The 18,904-nt window shown below is 43.2% G+C and overlaps 1 protein-coding gene across 7 annotated transcripts in view; it reads right to left on the bottom strand.

Annotated features, from left to right (window-relative positions):
* Positions 1 to 18,904, bottom strand: part of LOC140906245 (uncharacterized) — a 106,721-nt gene that overhangs the window by 52,771 nt on the left and 35,046 nt on the right. For 5 of the 7 annotated variants that reach the window (XM_073329827.1, XM_073329829.1, XM_073329828.1 and 2 more), the window contains exons 8-11: positions 17,668 to 17,893; positions 3,942 to 4,154; positions 3,594 to 3,800; positions 2,074 to 2,255 (exon numbers count right to left, since the gene is read on the bottom strand). In XM_073329827.1, the coding sequence (XP_073185928.1) occupies positions 2,074 to 2,255; positions 3,594 to 3,800; positions 3,942 to 4,154; positions 17,668 to 17,893 (828 nt within the window). Of the gene's footprint in view, positions 1 to 2,073; positions 2,256 to 2,603; positions 2,707 to 3,593; positions 3,801 to 3,941; positions 4,155 to 17,667; positions 17,894 to 18,904 lie in introns of those variants that run through there. The other 2 variants (XM_073329832.1, XM_073329833.1) reach the window with 2 other exon arrangements.

Below are 18,904 nucleotides of genomic sequence, written 5' to 3'. Positions count from 1 at the left end.
GAGATCCCTTCCAGTTCCATGATTCTATATTGGTGCACAAAACAAAATTAATGTGGGGGGGGGGGGCGAGGGGTTCGGAGTGTGGGAGGGGGCTCCAGGTAGGGGGTGAAGGCTCTGGGGTGGAGCCAGGCATGAGGGGTTCTGGGTGTGGGAGGGGCACTTCTCCCCACCACGGCAGGTCTGTGCTGGGGAGAGGCATCTCTCCCCGCCGCAGCCCTGAGCCCCTGCATGGGGCTTAACCGGCAGCGGCGTGGCCACGCAGCTTAGAGGGAACTTAGTAACACTTATCAATTCTGCTTCCCAGACAGTACCCAAGTGTGTGCTCCCTGAATCCACTCTAGCCTTTTAAAGGTTAGAGTGTGAACAGTAAGACAACAATGATTTACATCAGCCACCATGAACAAAGACAAAAAGACTGCATCTTGGGAGTGGTGGGGGGGTTACAATCCAGATCTCTGACTTGCACTGAAATCAGAGGAAGCTGAGAATGTTAACACCTCACAGAACTAAGCTCTTGAATTTTAAGACAAGAGACAGAGAACCTGTTTGTTATGGGCCTCTAAAATGATCTACGGAAAGCACAAGCCAAGATACTAGAAAGCCCAGCACACAGACACTCTGAGGACAGACAAATATTTCACACTTTTATAGCCATTTATATCTTGAGACCACTGTACTAGTGCAAGCTAAAGGTGGTACAGTCCATTGTAATTCAACTGAAAGGTTAGGGACATATCAACTTTTCCAATAGTGATGAACTTAGTGCACTGCTGTGGCCAGTAATCCATACAGCCAGCCACCAACCTAGCCCCAACCAAACCAGAAAACTTAATTGATCTTTTTTTGAACTCTGCACACTTAAGGGCTGATTTACATGGCAAGCCCTACAAGTTGTAGTATGATTAGGGCCCTACCAAATTCATGGTCCATTTTGGTCAATTTCACAATCATAGGATTTTAAAAATCATAAATTTCATTTCAGCTATTTAAATCTGAAATTTTACAGATGATAATTGTTGGGGTCCTGACCCAAAAAGGGGGTGGAGGAAGAGAAATCACAACGTTATTATAGGGGGGCTGCAGTACTGCTACCCTTACTACTGCTCTGCTGCTGGCAGCGGCGGTGCCTTCAGAGCTGGGTAGCCAGAGCCGTGGCTGCTGGCCGGGAGCCCAGCTCTGAAGCACAGAAGTAAGAATGGCACGGTGTGGTGTTGCCAGCCTTATTTCTGCGCTGCTGCGGGCAGAGCTGGGTGCCTGGCCAACAGCCGCCACTCCCCAGCCCTGAAGCCAGTGCAGAATCAAGGGTGGCAATATCACAACGCCCCTAAAATAAACTTGTGATACCCTCCCCCCCGTAACTCCCTTTTGGGTCAGGACCCTCAATTTAAGAAATGCTGGTCTCCCCTGTGAAATCTGTATAGCACAGGGTAAATGTACACACAAGACCAGATTTCACGGTAGGAGATCAGACTTCAAGGTGCATGACTCGTTTTTCATGGCTGTGAATTTGGTAGGGCCCTAAAGGCAGGTCTACACTACCGCTTCCGGTCGATCTAAGCAACGCAATTTGAGTTACATTAGTAGCATAACTTAAGTCGATGTAGCTTAGATCTACTTACTGTGGGGTCCACTCTATGCTATGTTGATGGGAGACGCTTTCCTGCCAACATTGCTTCCGCCTCTCGTTGAGGTGGAGTACAGAAATGCCACTGCATCGATTGCGGCAGCACTGATTTAGCTCCATAGTGAAGACAATCCCTAAGGCTGAGGAGCCACACTGACATTCACTGTATCTAGCACTGTCCACACAGAATGTTAGTGCACAGCAAGCTGGTGAGCTGCAGAGTCAGACTCTGGCTTGCCGCACAGTAACTTGCGAGCCCTTCGTCTCAGTGGGATCACCTCTACGTTCTACCTCTACTTGTAATCTGTCCCATTTTATGAAAGTTAAGAGCATCTCTTGTACCCCTGGCAAGTTGCTGAAGTGGTTCCCAGTTTAACAGAGCTTGAGTGATCAACCACTACCTCATGCAAGACATGCTACTGCAGCAGGCTCGGGAGAGTTGAAGTTACCTCATTATTTCTGTAACATTAAAGCTATCAGTCTTCGTACAAACAAAAGCTAAACTCCCATATTGGCCATCCATGAGCAGCTGCCTCCGCAGGTTTGCACTCAGCATCTCCTTGGCAGTCTTGTCATCCACAGCTCTGGTGATGTTGGCTACTACCCACACTGCATTGCAGTTCTTTAAATACTAAAGGATGGCAAGAAAAGTCAGTTTACAGGAAAACTATAGTAATTAGTTCTAAAGCTTGAGAGTTTCAACCAATTCTTACGAAATAATACATTCAGAAGAACTGTCCAAAAAAGTTTGCTTTTTTTAAAGAAACACTGTTCACGGTCTCAGAATCTCCAAACCCGCATGGGTGTCTAAGTCGTAGAGTGACACTTAGGGCAGGTCTACACTACAGGGCTAAGTTGACCTAAGTCACGCAACTCCAGCTACATGAATAACATAGCTGCAGTCGACGTACTTTAGATCAACTTACTGTGGTATCTACACCGCACTGGGTCGACGGGAGAAACTCTCCTGTCGACTTACCTTATGCTTCTTGTTCCGGTGGAGTACCAGAGTCGATGGGAGAGTGATCGGCAGTCGATTTACCGGGTCTTTACTAAATCGACCCCCGGTGGATCAATCGCCGAGCATCGATCCCCTGCTAAGTGGAGACAAGCCCTTAGAAATATTAAGTGGAAGACAAGCCCTTAGTAATATTAATATTAATATCCAGCTGGATAATGCAAAAGGAAAGAATTCCAAACCTATTTACGAGCCAAGGCTTTCAGAGTTACTATATAACAGTTACATGTGTCTATCAGTGGTTAACCATTTTCCAAATTTAACGTTAATCAGGTTTTTTGGCACTCTTATCTACTGAGGCACTATAAGACAGTTGCCCAGATTTTCGCAGAATGCACTAATACAAACACAATTTAGCAGTGTTGCTGATGGAGATGTACAAAAGGAATTGAAATGGCAGAAAAGGTCTGCGTAAACACAAACACAGATGTATTACTTCTGACTGTACTATGATCAGTCCCTAATAGCAATGCATCCTTCTAAGGGAGGGATAAATGTCCTCAAGGCACCTAAGAGTGCAATATGATAGCATCTATGGTGATTACTTACAGACCTCAAATAACAATCAATGTATGCCCTGAAGCACAAGGATGGATAGCACTTGTAATTTTATCCTAATTAGTGCAACTGTGGATGCCACTTATCCATAGAAGCTACTAATCCTAGAGTTTTAGTAATCAGCTTGTCACTATGGTATCATGCAGCAGCAAGTGCCACATGTTAATTACATGGTGTTGCAAATGTTTATGTTTGAAAAACAGAGGAAAAGGGAAGAGGTTGCTCATGTGCCCAATGCATATTGAATGACATGATGTGTGCAAAACCATTATATAGCAGTTAAGGAGGAAGATGCTGCTTCCAATGAAGATCAGGTCTGGGAACCAGACGGGACATAAGGGCTTAAAAAAACAAAACAAACCACAGACTGAAATTTCAGAGATGCCATTGTACCTCTTTGGCAGCATTATCCCTGGCAGCATTGGAATCTCGTACTCCAGGCAAATCCACCAGCACTGCCCCAGTCTTCAAGACATTAGCACCGGGAACACGGATTTTGACACATTTAACAATGGGCCAAAATTCTCCACCTTTCATGTCGCGTAAGTTATCAGTCCGAGAGTCAATGAATTTCTCTATTTTTGTGCGAAAATCTGCTGCCTAAGCAATAGAGAGAAAACAAGAGTAAGGTTCACTACAGGCAATAGGCTGAGCTACTCCATTTATTCTCTATATCAGTGTGAAATAGCCTGAATGGGTGAAGATATAGGAAGGCCACACCTCAAATCATGCTGTGTTTACCTTCTCTGCAGAGATGTGCTTTACTGTCCCAAGATGCTGAGTCACCTCCTTCATCTCCTTCAGCTTTGGAAGTTCTGCTATCGTCCCATATACAGCTTTCACACGACTATAGGCAGCGCCAGCTTCAGTCTTGCGATCTGGGCATCGTTTCTTTAAGTTACCAGATTTGTCTTTCATATCTTCTAGGAGAGCTTTCAGCTCATTATCCCACTCCTGAAGTGGGAAATACAGAAACAATTGAGACAATACTCCAAAAGAGTAAGTTTGTCATTTGTTATATGTAGAATAACTATTCAAGTTAAAATGAATCAAGACCAGATGCTGTTTGCCCTAAGATATTTTTACCACATACAGAGGAGTGAGTTCTATTACTATTGCTCTGCTGAGACCAAGAAACCCTTTTTAACTGATTACACTAGCTAGTCAGTAAAACAGGAAATATTTTCAAACATTTTTTAAAGCTTTTTTTGTTTGTTTTTTCCCCTTGAAGACTGATGAAAGTTTTCCACTCAGCTCCGATTCTCTCCCTCAGATATTTATACAGCTCCCTTTTACCACAGTACCTAAGCACTAAAATTAAACATACAATATGAACAGCATCACCAACGACTGGTACAAAGAACGGCTACTGAAAAGATCCAAGATAGTTCCAACATGTAGCATGAGCAACATTCCTATTTTTAAACAGGATGACAGAGGATCGATTTAAATAATTATTTGAATCACCAAGAAGAAATCCTCCATTTCAATCCTTGATTTTAATCTACTTTTCCACTTGTACTTCAATTATTTTCTGAAGAAAGGTGCATTCTCACTGGTTGATATAATCATTAAAATATGTTGATTTACAACTAGACAGAGCCTCTATACTAGCTCTGATACATCTTTTTGCTACCTAAGAGGGTACACTATAACTATATACATTTATTTAAGCAGTTATATGGCTTAATATTTTCAGATCCTTCTTACCTGCATTTTTAGTATGTTAGAAAATGGTGAATGATATATTGCTTACTTATTAATAAACATTTTGCACATAATTTGTGTCAATCTGCATTAGAAGGGTAATTTGAATTTAATTAAACACACAAAATAGCATATTTATTATTTAAATGTTTTAGAATCCTAGAAACGTAGGACCGGAAGGTACCTCAATAGATCATCTAGTCCAATCCCCTGTATTGAGACAGGACTAAGAATTATCTAGACCATCCCAACAGGTGTTTTTCTAACATGTTCTTAAAAACCTCCAATGACACAGATTCCACAACCTCCCTAGGTAATTTTTTCCACTGCTTAACTACCCTAAACTTTTCCTAATGTCTAACCTAAACCGTCCTTGTTGCAATTTAAGCCCATTACTTCTTGTCCATCCTCGGTGGATAAGGAGAATAATTTATCACCCTCCTCTTTATAACCACCTTTTATACACTTGAAGACTATTATGTCCCCCCTCACCCAGTTTTTCCAATCTTCCCCCATAGGTCATGTTTTCTAGAACTTTGATCAGTTTTGTTCCTCTCCTCTGGACTTTCTCCAATTTGTCTTCATCATTCCCAAAGTGTGGTGCCCAAAACTTGATGCAGTACTCCAGCTGAGTACTGAGTAGAATGGGAGAATTATTTCTCATGTCTTGCTTACAACACTCCTGCTAATACATCCCAGACTGATGTTTCCTTTTTTTGCAACTTGTGTTACACCATTGACTCATATTTAGTTTGTGATAGATTATAATCCCCAGATCCCTCCTAGCAAGTAATTTCCCATTTTATATTTGTGCAATTGAGTATTCCTTCCTAAATATAGTGCTTTGCATTTGTAGTTATTAAATTTCATCCTATTTATTTCAGGCCATTTTTCCAGTTTGCCATGATCATTTTGAATTTTAATCCTGTCCTCCAAAGCACTTGCAACCCCTCCCAGATTGGTACTGTCAGCAAATTTTAAGTGTACTCTCTATGCCATTATCCAAATCATTTATGAAGACATTGATTATAACAAGACCCAGGACAGATCTCTGTGAGACCCCTTCCAGCTTTTCTGTGAACTACTGATAACTACTCTGAGTACAGTTTTCCAACTAGTTGTTCACCCACCTTATAGTAGGTTTGTTTAGGCTATGTTTCTCTAGTTTGCTTATGAGAAGAACATGTGAGACCTTACTGAAGTCGAGATATATCACATCTACGACTTCCCCCCATCCACAAGGCTTATTACCCTGCCAAAGAAGAAGATTAAGCTGGTTTGACATTTGTTTTTGACAAATCTATGTTGACTTACTTATCACTGTATCTGCTAGGTGCTTACAAACTGATTGGTTATTTGCTCCATTATCTTTCTGGGTACGGAAATTAAGCTGACTGGTCTATGATTCCCTGGATTATCCTTATTTCCCTTTATAATAGATAACTACTGGTTCTACTGTATTACCTACGAACACCAGAGTTACAAACTGACCAGTCAACCACACACCTCATTTGGAACCTGAAGTAAATAATCAGGAAGCAACAGAGACCCCCGCCCAAAAAAACAAATACAGTACAGGGCCGTGTTAAACGTAAACTACTAAAAAACAAAAAACAAAAGGAAAGCAGTATTTTTCTTCCGCAAAGTAAAGTTTCAAAGCTGTATTAAGTCAATGTTCAGTTGTAAACTTTTGAAAGAACCATAATGTTTTGTCAGAGAAGTGAGCTGTAGCTCACGAAAGCTCATGCTCAAATAAATTGGTTAGTCTCTAAGGTGCCACAAGTACTCCTTTTCTTTTTGCGAATACAGACTAACACAGCTGTTACTCTGAAACCGAACATTTCAGAGTCACTAACTACCTCAATTCCTGAGGGGTTTATAACTCAAATTCTACTCTATATTTGCCCTTTCCCAGTCCTCTGGGATCTCTCCAGCTGTCCATGAATTCTCAAAGATAATTGCTAATGGCTCAGAGATCTTTTCAGCAATTTCCTTAAGTACCTGGGATGCATTTTGGTCAGGCCCTGACACCTTGAAGACATCTAACTTATCTAATTAATTCTTTAACTTGCTCTTCCCCTATTTTAGCCTCAGATTCTACCCAATCAATGTTTACCATGTGAATACCGAAACAAAAACGGCAGTTAACATTTCAGCCATTGCTGTGTTTTCCATTATCGTTCCCTACTTGTTGAGCAATGGACCTAGCCTGTCCTCGGTCTGGTCTTCCTTTTGCTCCTAATGTATTTGTAAAACGTTTTCTTGTTACCCTTTATATCCTCAGCTAGTTTAATCTCATTTTGGGTCTTGGCCTTTCTAATTTTGTTGCTACATGCTTGGGGTTTTTTTTTTTTTTTTATATATTCATGCTTAATAATTTGACCTAGTTTCCACTTTTTGTATGACTCTCTTGAACATCTCTTGGTTAAGCCAGTAGATTTTAAGAGATTATAAGAAATGTTGCCCTTCACATATTTTGTACTAAATTCAGATTTCATTTTAAACAGGTTTATTGCTAAGAAGAGAAAAACCAACAATTTAAATAAACAAAAAATTGAAAAATCTGATTCAATAAAATTAGATTTTTAATTATTTTTTTAAGTCACTGATTTTTATCCACCTTGCAGGATGAATTCATCTCCGACATTAACTTAAACAAATCCAACACTGCACCAAGGATGAATCCAGCCTTTCAAGTACCACTTAGGTAACCAGTCTAAATAGATTTCTGCTCCGGAGGCAGTGGAGGAAGATCTGAACAGCAGCTGAAATGACTGAAAATGATAAAAGGAAGCTAAACCTGATACAATATACAGAGAAGGACCCATTGAAATCAAGTGGAATAAAAGGAGACAAGAGAAAATACTATACGCTATACACAGAAAAGAAAGCCATTTAACAGTGCCCTCAGCAGGTATTATGGAAGGTAGAGAGAAGGGTGCAAGGGAGGTTGAATGGAGAGCTGAAAGTCTTCAGGATTTGGGGATGGGAAGTAGTAACTAGTAATCCAGAATGTCAGCTCGATAGCGAGGGGCTAGGGTAGAGATGTAAATCTAAATAAAATCTGTACTTTATCCCTCACTCGGCCTCTGTTTTTGGAGCCTCCTTCCTCTGAAAAGCTCCAATGTCTGCCACCACTGCCACTCATAGCCTTGCCAAACAGCAGCGGAGTGAACTCAGACTCCTCTCCATTTCACTGCTCCCCACAGAGGTCTAAATAGCAGACAATGACAAAAGCTAGTCGCTCTGCTGCATCTTGGAAGAACTAAAAAGTAGCAGTAGCAAAGGCAACAGAGCAGTCTATCTGCAAAAAACAACAAACACAACTGCATCAGTTTACTCTCAAATCAAGTTTGGAAGGCTATCTTGTCAACCATAAGTGATATAAAGGGAAGTTATTTACCATAAGGTAACTGAAGTCCTTTGAGATGTGTGGTCCCTATCTGTATTCTCCTGTGGGTATGCATGCACTCCACATGCTTGAGACCAGCAAATTCTTGCAAGTAGCATCCACTGGTCCATGCCTGCATCCTTGCTCTCCTTGTGTTCCGTATCGAGATTGAGAGGCAGGGTGGACCAAATGCCTCTCCAGTTTCTTCTCTACTGCGAACCTTATGATCCAAAGCACAAGGGAAGGAAGCAAGGTAGTGGCATACAGAAAAGGACCAGGCATTTTGGAAAAGTTCTAGTTACAAAAGGGTAGTGACTTCCCTTTCTTCTTCACGTGCTGATCCCTATGTGTAATTCACTATGGGTGACTGACAAGCAATACTCGGAGGAGGTGATGCAAAGATGCAGGTGATATAGCTGCTTGTAGAACCACAGTCCCAAAGGATAAGTCAGTGGAGGAGTCTTAGTTCAGTGGGTAATGCCTTGTGAACATATGCACAGAACTCCATATTGCTGCCTTGCAAATATCAAGTGGGGGTACCTTCTGAAGCGATGCTACCGAGGCTGCTTGTGCTCTGGTACCAGTGAGCCCATACTGCATGTAGGGGAGGAAGATGTGCCAAATGATAAAGCAGGATGCAGCCAGAAATCCATCTAGAGATTGTCTGGGAGGAAATAGCTTGTCCTCAGACTCGTTCTGCTATAGCAACAAACAATCAAGATGACTCTCTGATCTGTTCTGTTCGCTGCAGGTAGATGTGCATTGGCCTCGTCACATCAAGGAACGAAGCCCTTTTCTCTTCAATGGAGGCAGGAGGCTTCGGAAAGAACACCATGAGTGGACTGTCTGGTTTACGTGAACTTCTGAAACTGCCTTAGGGATGAATTTCAGGTGCAGCTGTAGCAAGACTGTGCGTCTTTATGGAAAATTGTATAAGGTGGGTCTGTCATTAGGGCCACAAGCTCACCTGCCCTTCTGTCCAAGGTGATAGCAACAAGATAATGTTCGTTGATAGGTAAGACACTGAACATGTAGCAAAGGGGTCAAAAGCTGGCTTAGTGAATGCAAAAAGTACTAAGTTGAGGTTCCAGTGAAAAGTTGATTTTGTTACTTGCAGAAAGGTTCTGGTTAATCCATCTAGGAATCCAGAAGTTACTGTGTGAATAAAAATAAAGTAGCTATCTGCTGGTTTTTTATAAAAGTTGCTTGCCACCAGGTAAACCTGTATCAAGCTAAGGGAAAGACCAACCTTGTGGGTAAGGAGGGAGACTGCAAGAATATCCGCTGTATCTGCAGATATATGATTCTGCTGGTCCCGAGGGAGAAGTGCTTCCACTTAGACAGCTAACATTTTTCTGATAGAATCTTTTCTGCTTGTCAAGCTGTCTCAAGTGGGTCAAGAGCACGAGTGCCAACCTCGGGCAGACTGTCAAGGAGCAGGGCACAAGCCCCAGATTGATTGATGGTTCTATAATTAGATTTCACCAACCAAGTAACAAGTGTGAACTCCTCAATGACTATACCAGCCTTTCCCTGGAGTCACAGACAGCCCACTTGGGCACTCTGGTCTATCTTGAACCCAGGCAAGCCTGCCTTTGTGACAGATGGTCCTTTACACCAAAAATCACAATATTCAGGTTACTCCCAGTCCCCAAGGGCAAGTCACTTATCCCGGGTCAATTGTACCCATGCGCACTCAAAGACAAAACTTGTAGTCAATCGTGTAATAAACTAAAGATTTATTAATGAAGAAAAAGAAACAAGAGTTATTTGCAAGGTTAAAGCAGATATACATACTCAAATGAGTTACAATCTTAGGTTCCAAAAGGTGATTGTAACTGCTGTATATGCCAGATCCATATGTCCCCTAAGGCAAGCTATGCAGCTTGAGGATCCCCTGCTTATGTTTAGAAATCTTTGCCCTTCAAAAGTTCAAGCCACACAGAGCTACAGTTCCTTCTGGTCGGGCATTTTTATTTTCTTCCTCCAGAGTTCAAACTGATGGCAGAGTGTCCAAGTGCAAGCCTCTCTTTATGGGTAGGGGGGACCATGGGGGGCAGGGAAGCAATCAATAAAGTCTGTCCTTTGTTGTTTCACAATGGCTCATTTACCCTCAATGGACCTTCTTGTGTGCAGAACAAGCACTTTACATTAATGAATGCTTCTTTGCTGTTTGGTGAGTAACTCAACTGCAAATGCAAACTCTCAATATAACTTTATACCATGGGCTAACAGAGGTTAAGTGAGATCAATACATGCAGCATCCTACAAGCATTTCATCAGGTCTAAACACTAAAACACATTCTTCCTGTCGACTTAACATCTATTTCACAACAACACAAACACAGAGGTAAGCCAGACTGGTTCCAGCTATGCTTTTGTCAGTGTTCAGTGAGACCTGGGCATAAGCTGGCACCTGGTCTGCCAGCATCACACTGCTGTTCTCGAGAATGACTTGCTCAGCCTCAGAATAGGAACGTTCCACATTCCAGGCCCATCCAAATACGAAGCCATGGGGTGAAAGGCACCTGAGTTGGGATGCCTGAGCCTGCCATTCTCTTGAGTCAGACAATCTGGGAGGGTTGAATGCTGATGAGAGGACGTGCTGACGTTTTTAGGAGGCTTATAAACCAGAACTGTTTGGGTCCTTTGGCCTCAATGAAGATGACTCAGGCTCTGTCTGGCTGAATTTTCCAAAGAACCAAGGTAGCAGCAGAATGAATAGTTCAAGTGGTGTCCAATGGAGTAGGAAGAGTGTGTCACCCCTGGAGCAGCAAGTGTTGCATTTCTTGTTTTCCCGGGAGGTGAAAGAGTCCCAAGTGGGGGTTCCCACTGAGTGAAAATGCTGTTCACCACTGAATCAAGCAATCCACATCATACTGTATCAGTGACCTGTCCACTTAATTATTTACCACTCCACTAGTGTGTGTCTCATTTGAAACATTTATCAGTGATTATTTTATGTTTTATCAAGAGCTATGAATCATGAGTTCTTTTCCCGGATTGGTATTATCAATACCAATATAACCATGTGGAATTTTAGTTTGTGAATAAAAACATTGAGTTGTCACAGGTCGAGACTGGGTCTCCATACTGCCTTCTTTTTGTGAATGAGGAAATATTTCACACATAAACCTCTTCCCAATGCTGAAGAAGTACCTGCACTATTGGTCCCCGTTGGAGGAGAGAGAGTATCTCCTCGTAAGAGTGGTCCCTGAAAAGGGAAGGGGAAGGAGGTTTTGGAGGAGGAGGAGAGAAGCTTGATTGTATAACTGAAATGGATTATATCCTGCACCCACTTGTTTGTTGTTACTGCCCTCCAGCTGTGGGGCAGGGGTGGGAGGCAGAAGAGTGCTAGGCAGCTACCAAAGGAGACCTGGGAATTGGGTAGAGATGGCATCAACTTTGGTTCACAACTCCTGAACATTTTGTCAAAAGTATCTTTCGGCCAGGAGGTGCGGTTGGGCTGATGTGGTTAAGTGGAGGGTGCAGGGTACCATGCCTTTGGGCCTTCTCTGTCTTTTATGAGGCAGTTCATAAGAACACTGATGGTAAAATGGTTGAGGCATAGGCCTCTATATGTATGGTTATTAATGGTATTTCCTCTTCAGGGTGAATATATATATATATTTTAAAAAAAGATTTGGCCACCAGTGTGTCTTCACCGATAAGGGCCAGAAATTTAGCCCTGTCCTGCTAGGATAGTTTGTCCTTAAAATCTAGGAACTCTGAATAATTTAGAAAAATCATACTTAGTCCAATATTCTAAATTGGAGGTTAGTAGATTTAAACACCTTCCTCTCTAACAGATCCAGATGTTTGGCCTCCTGGTCAGTACCAGGCTCTTGGTGGTGGCTCTTGGGTGTTGCTGCCTAGATCTTTCAGTGACATCCTGAACAACCAGAGTTTAGTGCAGGATGGGTAAATAAAATCTCTGCCCCTTTTGCAAGCATAAAGGAACACTTCTCAGCCCTCTTGGGGGAAGGACACAGATTACTGTCGTATGCCAAATTGCTCTTGCCAATTCCAGTATGACTGTGTTCCCTGGGTGTGCTATCCAGTTGGATCCCGTGGGTTTTAGGATGTCCAAAAGCTTATGTTGAGCTTCCTGGATCTCGTCAGGAGACGTGGAGCACTTGGGCAAAACTCTGTAGCAGTTCCTGGAATTGCTTGTGGTCACCTGGAGAGGATGGCGAAGCTGGAGCATCTGCCTCATTCAGAGAAGAGGAAGATGATGTAGGAAGAGAGCCTGAGATATAAGCGCTCATATCGAAGGCCTGAGCTAAAGCCATGGGCCAAGCTTTGCTGATATAAAGCAAAGTTAGCACAAGTCAGGCTGTAAGCAAAGATCAGGCTCTGCCTGTGTGCAAGCTCACAGAATCTGGCAAGCACAGGGCCGATATTGCAGAAACGCACACTCCTAAGAAGAGCTAAGCACAGAGCACTCAGGCATCCCGATTTCAAGTGGTACCAGAACATCCCTGATATCAAGGACGGTACAAAAACATTCCCAAAGGATAACAGGAACACACTGACCCCTCCAATAAGATAAGGTCAGGATGACAGGGTGATGAATAGAGATGTTTTGATCAAACCAACATGTACGAGGAGCTGGGTAATAACTAGCCCTGTGTGGGGGCAGTAACTATGTCAGAGGAGCAGTACGTAACTTGTTTGTGTCAGGGTCTAAAGAGGTATCTCTCGGAGTGTGTGTCTTGGTCCAGCCGAGGGGGAAAGGAAAGTCCCGCTATCCACTGGGCTGCATTCATTGTCACAGGCATACATGTCTTAGTATCCTTGTAGAGTCTGCCAGGTGCTATTACCATGCTTTGTCAGCAATAAACCTGGCCTGGCACCTTCGGATCTTCTGGTCATTGAGTGGTTTGCTCGAGGTCTGCTGTGCCGGCTGTCTTCACAGAGCTGGGGCAGCACACAGGGAGAATACACACACGCAGCTGAACATCTAACCACAGAAGATACCCTTGTCAGACCAGCAGAACCATACTCTTCCTCTTCTGTAGGCTCAGAAGGAAGTTCTCGTTGTTCTCTTGGAGCGGAGGGGTGATCTGACTCCTTATTAGATTACACAGACGTTGGGTGTTGTGTGCATTGGGTCCCATGGACCCAACAGAGCCAGAAGAAAGGTTTGAAGGTGGGTTGCAGAGGTCCCCAAGACATAGGGGGTACCACCAGTCCCAAAGGGGGGGATGTCCTGGTTTGGGTGGGGGAGTTTGGTTCCAGGAAGCTCTTGATCTCCTGTTTGGATTGTTCTCCATCAATGAGGCAATGACAGTTCCTCCAGTAGATTTGACTCCCCCAATAACAAGGTCAGGTCTGACAATCAATGGTGCAGTTGATCCTATCAAAGGAAAGCTGTAGGTGGTAGACTGGATAGGGTCCCATAGCTCACGTCTCCAGGTGGGGTCAAGATCTCTCTGGTAATGGCTGCTCCTGGCAACAGAGGAGACTGCAGATCCAGGAAAACAAAGACATCCCCGGGAGTGGAGTCCTTCTGCTCTACCCGCGGTGTGTGCGGTTCTGTCCACCCACACCAAGAGAGCTGACGTAGGAAGGCTCTGAGTTGGCGGATCCATATGGGGTTGGATCATTACTGCCGGTGGCTGAGGTTCTCGATGGGTGCTCTTTGTCAGTACTGGTGGTTCTCTGCCTTTCGACCTCAAAGGTGGTGTTAATGCTGCTGGGTGTCTGTGCTGCTCCTATGCTGTTTGTGGCACTCCAGGATTAGCTGCACCAGAGTAGCTTGCAGATTCAGAAGACCTCTACGTTAATCATGAAGACAGACCACAGACTTGGTTCAGTGACAAAGGTGCCCTGGCTCAACACATATGCCCACAACAAGAACTAAGAAGCAGAAAGTCACATCCTCACATTCCATCTACATTCCATCAAAACAATGTAATATTGGGCTGTTAAGGTGGCGATCCTGTCCCAAGAGTACCCACCACCACCAGATAAAGGAACAGATCTTAAGATATTTAAAAAAAAAGGAGTACTTGTGGCACTTTAGAGACTAACCAATTTATGTGAGCATAAGCTTTCGTGAGCTACAGCTCACTTCACTCTGAAACTTGAAGATATTTAAAGAAAACTTTGTTTGATAGCATCTGTCTGGCAATAGGGTGACCAGATGTCCCAATTTTATAGGGACAGTCCCGATTTTTGGGTCTTTTTCTTATATAGGTTCCTATTACCCCCCTACCCCATCCCGATTTTTCACACTTCCTGTCTGGTCACCCTATCTGGCAAGGAACCACTTCTCACTAGTTGTGACTGTGAAATCTACATTTATTTATTGTTTTGCCTTTATGATCCCTACTTCTCTATTGTTTATCTGTAGGGTCTCTGTCTGATTCTTTAATTCTTCTGTCTGTTGCGTAACTAATCTTGCAAGATTAAAATCAACTAAGGCGCTGGGGTCTGATTGGTTAAAGAATTGTTTCATAATGGGCTAGGATTGGTGAAAAATACTGTTTTGTAGGACTTCAGTTTAAAATGATTGGTTACGGCACAGCTAAGCAGGACTCAAGTTTCACTATATAAACTGGGGTCCAAAAGGAAATTCTTTGGGAACCAACTCCAGGACACAGCCCAAGCTCAGAGCTGCCAGACCTCAGCACTCTGCCGATGACACCTTGCAGAAACTGGAGTCCCCGGATGACCTGATCCTGACTGGCCACCAGGAAAAGTTAGTCTGATTTATTGGGAGTGGCGAGCATTGTATGCTTAGTATTTGTATTCTGTTGTAGTAACTGTTAATAAATAGAGGTTAAGGATATTACTGTGTAAGGCTCTTTCATTGGTAAAAAACCCCACAAAACCCACAGAAGATTACACCCTGAACCCTAGGAATTGGGTATGGGTGGCCTTGAGCCTAGGAACTGGGTTAGGGTGGGGGTGCCTAAATTAACCCTTGAGCCCACCAAAAGGTAAACGTGGGGTGTCCTAGAGCGTGCGGGTAACACTTGTACCTCCTAGTTTGAACAAAACATCCTCGTCTGTTATTCTGTCATCCCATCCTTATCTTTATGAGGGGCCTGCGTGTTCCTGTACCATCCTCTCCAGTCAGGAACATGTTTACCTGGTTAGCTGATACCCTGATGTTACTATTCTGACAAAGCCTACTTTGCTTCACCACCTTTGGTTCATACTGCTAGGCGTGCCTAGGGCTCCCCTACAGATGGTACCTGCCGATGGCAATGCTGCCAGTGCAGAGTCTAGTATCAGCAGAACCTTGTTCCTCTGCATCTTTATATTGTGGCCCTGGGACTCAAGACATGCTAAGTCTTCGGGACCTGAGGATGAAGACTTGCCTGACTTGGATGGAGTTGGGGGGGGAAGGGAGGATCATCCTCTTCAGAGTGGTCTGCTTTTGTGCTTATGAGAGTGTCCCCTGCTTTCCTGAGCAAATGGACCCTAATGGAGGGTCCATAAGTATGATCTTCCTCACACTTGCGTCAGGCCTCATGCTAGGAGACGCGCTACTTGATGACTCTGGCCAATGTACAGGGAGGTTCCTCCAGTCTGGGTCTGACTGGGGCCTTATAGCCTTCCCCAGGAAGTTAGAATTCCCACACCTGACAGGTCCAGCTGGGGCAGACAACAGATACGGCACTTGGTGAAGAGATGAGCCTCCCTGAGGCAAGTGCAGACAATGCTGATGGTCATCACTGTCAAGAAAAGAGGAGGGACAGGAGACGCAGCTTTTAAAGCCCAGTATTCTGGATATAATCTGATTTCAATACCAGAAAGCTGGGAAGGTTCCCCATGGTGGGGACGCTATCTAACCACTAACTAGTATTAATAGTTCTATTAGTATAGCTACACTGAAGATAAAATTGATGAAGAAACTGGAGAGGCAATTGCTCCACCCCACCACTTATGATTTTGGTGCAGAGCATGAGGACAGCAGGAGCACAGATGCAGACCAATGTACATTACTTGCAAGAATTCTCCTGTCTCAGACACATGGAGCACACGTGTACTCACAGCGGAATACACAGAGACCAGCATTTGAAGAAGAAATTAAGTTTACTTACCTGTAACCTAAGTTTTTCAAGATGGGCTCTGCATATTCACACTCATGGGATGCACCTATTGGGTATGCTCAGACAGTGGAATTTTTCCTAGCTGTACCTCCTGGAGTGCTCACAAGCTCCCCCAGTCTCTCCCCTCACCATTCAAACATTCTAAGGGTGAGACCACTCGAAGAAGAAACTTAGGCCGTGATTGTGTGCACAAAACTTGAGACATTTTTCAAAGGGTCTGATTTTCACAGGGGAGCAATTTCTGAAGATCAGGCTCTTTCAAATGGGCACCCAACAATTAAGGCACCCAAAACCATTTTTTTAAATTAAATGCAAGTCTAAGCTTATATTAGGAAGAGGCTAATGGCACTTGCCTGGGAAAAACTTCAAGCTCACCAAGGACAAGTGGAATTTTCAAACCCTGGCACAGTAAATCTTAAAAGTACCATCCAACTAAAAGGTCAAATTACCATCATCACAGACCCCACAAGCCTTAACATCTCTTTGGAACAAGGCCAGAGAGATTTTTATCTCATTATATTTAGTTATGTTACTTCTCTGTTTAGAAACCTATTAACTTCTAACCAAAAATAAGACATACATTTATAACAGTGAGTAACCACTGGAACAAATTTACCAATGGTCATAGTGCATTTTCCATCACTGATCATTTTTAAGTCAAGGCTGGATGTTTCTCTTAAAGATACGCTCTAGGAATTTTTGTGGAAATTTTATGGCCTGTGTCATACAGGAGGTCAGACTAGATGATCCTTTTTGGCCTTGGACTCTATGAAACCCCTACAAATTATAATACAACCCCAAAGATCTAGAAGGGTACCCAATATTTTCTGATGAATAGCATTCAGATGATAGTAAAACTGTTCAAACGGCATTGAAAAGATTGCGTGACAAGTTGCTAACCTGCCCATGCAATGAAGAACATGCCCGTTAGTTTTGCAGATTGGCTTTAAAGGGTCTCTGCAAACTGGAACATTCACTCAGGAGTGTAGTGAAACCCATAAAGGATGGAGGCTGGGAGCAAGACAATACAACTTAGATTAATGGGTTTCAGGATTCAAAGTTAGAGGACACATCCATGAGGAGACAGGGAGCGAGAGAAACAGACAGACACGTCATAGATTTCAGATTTTGCCCATGAAATGTTGCGTGCCAACACAAAATGCATCTGCACTCCACAGGAAAGAAATTACTCTTCTTTAACCCCTTTACCCTAACACCATAGGCTCCCAATGTCGTCATACAACCATTCTGCTGGCAGAATTTAGCCATTTTAGGGATATTTAGATTTATCTTTGCTACCTACTTCTTTAGAAAGAAACTCCACATCTGCTTCATATAGACTCTTCCCACCGGTTTTGGAGATCTCCACCACCACAGCAGTGCAGGCTCTCATGGCAGATGTAGGCAGCACGGCTTCCTCATCCAGCAAGGCATTTAACAAGCTGCTTTTCCCTGCCCCGGTGTTCCCCACCACTGCAATGTAGGTCTTTGGCATTTTTGTATCTTTCTGCAACTTTTCAATCTGTTCTCTTTATTTTATTTTAAAAAAAAAAAAAAGGCAGAATTATGAAGCAGTCACCTGGCAACATTTAACTTAAGCTTTCAATTTGCATAAGCAGCTATTCTGACTGATGGAAGTTGAATTACCTACCACGCTCCCAAAATTACTCCACCAGAGATCAAATCAGAACTAGAGGGTTGTATCCTACTTCTGGTATTTTTGAAGTCACCACCACCCTCAAACATTTCACTTACAACATACAGCAATACAACCACCTACTTTAATCATGAGGGTAACTAACTACTGGAACAATTTAGCCAGGCTCATGTTGGATTCTCCATCACTGGTAACATTTAAATCAAGACTGGATGTTTTTCTAAGAGGTCTGCTTTAGGAATTATTTTAGGGTAGTTTATGGCCTGTGTTATACAGGAGGTCAGATTAGATGATCACCATGGTCCCTTCCAGCCTTGGAACTTAGGTATCATCCGTTCTTACCCTGGTAGGATCGTTGCCCCTGCTAATACTGTTATTTACTTGCTGCAATGTTTGACAAATCCACATGACTTCCAGGCTTGGTCATAGCTTAACAACCTAGGCACATGAGCAAATCTCATCTCTCTCAAACACTGTGGTTTCTTCCCTCCCCTCCCCCCATAAGCCGCTCTTCAGCAATCAACAAGATTTAATGTTATTCTACAGAATAACTGTCTGCCTCCAACATTTACACCTATGTAAATAAGCAGCCAGGAAGGTGGAACAAGCCAGGACATCCAGAACAAAATCAGTAAAGCCAGGAACACCTTCAGAAGCTTAAATACAGTCTGGAAATCATTGAAATACAACACCAAAACCAAACTCAAGATTTATCAGAGCTGCGTACTTTCAACACTACTTTATGGTGCAGAATGCTGGAGAATGAGAAAGTAGGACACATCCAAACTGATTCCATCACCAGAGTAGCAATAAGATGGACACCAGAAGACAACTGAAAACGAGGCTGCCCGAGAACAACATAGTGAAGAGCTGTGGAAGCCGA

The sequence above is a fragment of the Lepidochelys kempii genome, chromosome 2 (genome assembly GCF_965140265.1).
Source record: "Lepidochelys kempii isolate rLepKem1 chromosome 2, rLepKem1.hap2, whole genome shotgun sequence".
Taxonomy (NCBI): Eukaryota; Metazoa; Chordata; order Testudines; family Cheloniidae; genus Lepidochelys; species Lepidochelys kempii.
The sequence above is the reverse complement of the archived record's forward strand: the minus strand, read 5'-3'. Positions and strand labels throughout refer to the sequence as shown.